Source organism: Corapipo altera, unplaced genomic scaffold, assembly GCF_003945725.1.
Source record: "Corapipo altera isolate COAL_440 unplaced genomic scaffold, ASM394572v1 61545, whole genome shotgun sequence".
Taxonomy (NCBI): domain Eukaryota; kingdom Metazoa; phylum Chordata; class Aves; order Passeriformes; family Pipridae; genus Corapipo; species Corapipo altera.
In genome coordinates, this window is record NW_020887644.1 from 1 (window position 1) to 3194 (window position 3194).

A 3194-nucleotide genomic window follows, 5' to 3' on the forward strand; every position below is an offset into this window, starting at 1 on the left:
CCTGCAGGCAGCAGTGGAATTGGGGCAAGTCCTCCTTCCCACCCACAGACATCCCCTTTGCTGCCTGGAGCTCACTTGGCTGGAGGTGACCCAGTACTGAGGCTCTGTCAAGGACATCTCTCTATATTCTTCTGTGGATGGGACTGTGAGGCCAGACAGAGACAAAACCCGTGCTAATTACAAAGAGAGAACTATGGACCTATTGCTCTGCACCTCGGTCTTGGCACAACGCTGCTTTTCTACTTCTCTCACACTCAGCCAGCAGTGACATCTTCACACGCTGGGGGTTGTGAGCCTTGGGCAGGGATGGAGTTAGGGCAGTTTGCCACTCTCTGCAAAGGTCACTGGCTCAATCCAGTGAAAGTAAAGAGGACGCAAATGCCCCAAGAGCAGAAATCCCCACACGTGTCACATCAAATCATGGAGAAGCTAATGAGGCAGAGCCGCCTGGTTAGAGCAAGTGTGTTCTGCTCTGTACCATTAGTTTTCTGATGTTAAATATTTCAGCAGGTAACTTCCAGGACTGTCCTGGTGGCTGTGATCACAAATGATTCATCAGAGCCACTTGAACAAGAAAAGCCTTTCTGAATAAGGGCATTTCTGAGGCTCTTACTGGTTTTTTTGCCTTTCAGTTGACCATTTTTGACATCAGGAACTTGGGACTCAGGTTCAGGAAGAAGCCGGACAGCCCTCAGGAGACAAAGTTGCCCAAGATTGTCCAGCACCCAGGCAGAAGTGAGAACTCCAAATACAAGGTAGCCTTTTCCTGCCCTTTTTCTTGCTGTTTGATGTGACATTTGAAGAGGCTGTGTGCCTTGCCTCCAGCTTATTGAAACACCTCAGTGTCCAGGTCCTGTTGTTATTCCAAACTGCTGGTGGTGGAGTTCCTTCTGCTGGGACAAAGGCAAAACATTTTCTCCTGGTGAGATGCTGGAGTCCTGATCTGTGCTAAGCCAACACAAATATTTTCTGCTGAAGCTGGTGGGGTTTGCTGGAGTTTAGCTACCATGGTGAAGGCACGATACTGGGGGAAGGCTGGGGCAGGACTAAAGGGTACCAGCTTGCCATTTCCTATTGTCCCTCTGAAAGAGCCACCTCTTGCTTTGGTGTTGTCACTGACAAATGCTGGGGGTCATAGGATTCCCTGCACAGTGGCAGCGCTGGCCTTTGAAGGCTGAGGGCCTGAGATAATTACTCCCAATTTAACACAACTCCAGTCTTACTCAAGTTGCCCAGCACTGCTGAGAAAAGAGCTGAACCTTATCCTCATCCAGCATTCACCTCATTTGTCCTATTCCTATTTACTGTGGTACTTTCTTTTTGCCCTTAACCTACTCTGGTGCTGTTCTCTTCTTACTGGTGTCTCAGCTCTAGAGTCTGGAGTTGTGTGGGCCTCAGTCTCCCTGCCTCAGAGTAAAGGTCATCCAAAAATTGTTTCCTATGAAGTCTGATGTAAATTCTTGAGTTTCACTTACTGCTTGGGTGCTCAGTCAGTGCCCAGAGCTCTGGGACCCCATTAGCACAGGGCTGTGCTGGAGGTAAGTGCTGCCCAGCATTTTGGAGAAGGAAAGCTGGAGAAACTCCTGCCAAAAGAGCTGCTCAGCTTGAGCCTGCTCAGTGTGGTCTAGCAGCTTTTGATCAGCTCAGAGCAGAAGTGGGTGAACTACTGTTCCCCCAGTGGCAGCTGGGCAGACCTAGTCACCAAGAGCCTGTACTTCACCGGGGATCCACAGAGGAGTGTCATTCACAAACCTTCCTCCCAGCAGCTGAACCTCTCCCTGCTCTCTCTTGCCTCTCCAGTTCTCATCACCTGACCAGAACAAGACCTTGCTTGAGCCTTACCCATCCGAGCTGGTGTTTCAGAACTATGTCCTTGGCAAGGTCTGTGAAATGTCCCTGCTTCTGAGGAATAGAAGCAAGGTAAGTGCTGGGATGTGGAGCTTTAACACTGTGCTAGAAGAAGAGGAGAGTGTGCTAGAAAATGCCTGTTTGCTGTCCCTGTGCCTGTGTTCCCCTGAGGGCAGAAACTGGCAGCAGGGTGGCTGCAGGAATGCCCAGCACTCTGGCTTGCCTGCACTGGCAGCTGCCTGGCCATAATCACCAGGCAGCAAGAGCCCCTGGAGAGCTGAGATTGGCTTTTAATAATGAAACCACACTGTCAGTGCTGGTCATGTTTCTCCAGGCAGAAAATACCTTGGAAGCCCAGAGTTGATAGACACAGCCTGCAGGGCCGTCTGGCTTTCCATCACTCTGGCAAGCTGACTGCTCTCATCTTCTGCACCAGCCTTTTCTGGCAGTGTCTTGTGCTTCTCCCTTGCTTCTTTACAGCCCATTTCAATTCTCTTTGCCATCTCATTGTGTTGGGGCTTGTCTCTTTGTCGTGCTGTGTTCCTCCTTTTCTCTTCAGTTTCCCAGTAAGGCCAAGTGTCTGGTCTCCTCTTGCTGGTGTGCCCATGTGACTATCTCCCCACAGCTGGACTTCCCCACTCCAGCTCAGTCTGTTCAAAGGGAATTTCTTCCTTCCCCCAGGACAATGTGCTGGTTGGCCTTCAGGTAGCACATTCTCCCTCTGGAACAGGGCTGCATGGCTGTGTGCAGGCAGAAGCAAGCAGATTCTCTGGGCTTGTTGAAAATGAGGATGACTTGATTCAGGTGTTCTATCTCCATACTGCTGGTGCCTGACCTTCCTTCCCAGCAGGCACTGCCCTACTGCCTCTGGCCGAGCTGCTTTGCCCAGGCAGAAGGGATTCAAGTTCACCCTTGTGTGTCCTCTGCTTGTACCTCCAGAGCTAATAGTCCTTTGGGAAAATGGTCAAGGAAGGCTGTCACCAGGGCACACCCAGGTCTCCTCCTGTTTCCACAAGTGGCAAAATCACCATTTTGTGTCTTTCCTGCAGGTTACTCGGCTGGTGAAGGTCACCATGGACAGCTCACCTTATTTCAAGTTGGTCGGCCCCAATGGTGTGTACCATCAGGTCCCACCGGGCTCATTTTGCACTATAAAAATCCTTTTCATCCCTGAGGGGAGCAAGGTGAGTTTGGAGGAACGTTCTCTCTAAAGCTACAGCGTTTGTTGCACACTGCTTATAACCCAGCCCGTGCTGTGAGGTCAGCTCTGGGCTGGGGGCAGGCAGCCTGGAGCTGGTCACACCTTGGCACAGCATGGTGCTGCCAGTCCCTGCAGTGGTTAAACA

At 51.1% G+C, this 3194-nt stretch overlaps 1 protein-coding gene across 1 annotated transcript in view; it reads left to right on the forward strand.

Moving 5' to 3' along the window:
* Positions 1–462: 462 nt before the first annotated feature.
* Positions 463–3194, forward strand: part of LOC113941701 (hydrocephalus-inducing protein homolog) — a gene marked incomplete at its 3' end in the record, with an annotated part of 3321 nt that continues 589 nt past the window's right edge. Inside the window, exons 1-3 of the mRNA XM_027632840.1 lie at positions 463–755; positions 1801–1920; positions 2898–3032. Of these exons, the coding sequence (XP_027488641.1) occupies positions 1891–1920; positions 2898–3032 (165 nt within the window). The remainder of the gene's footprint in view (positions 756–1800; positions 1921–2897; positions 3033–3194) is intronic.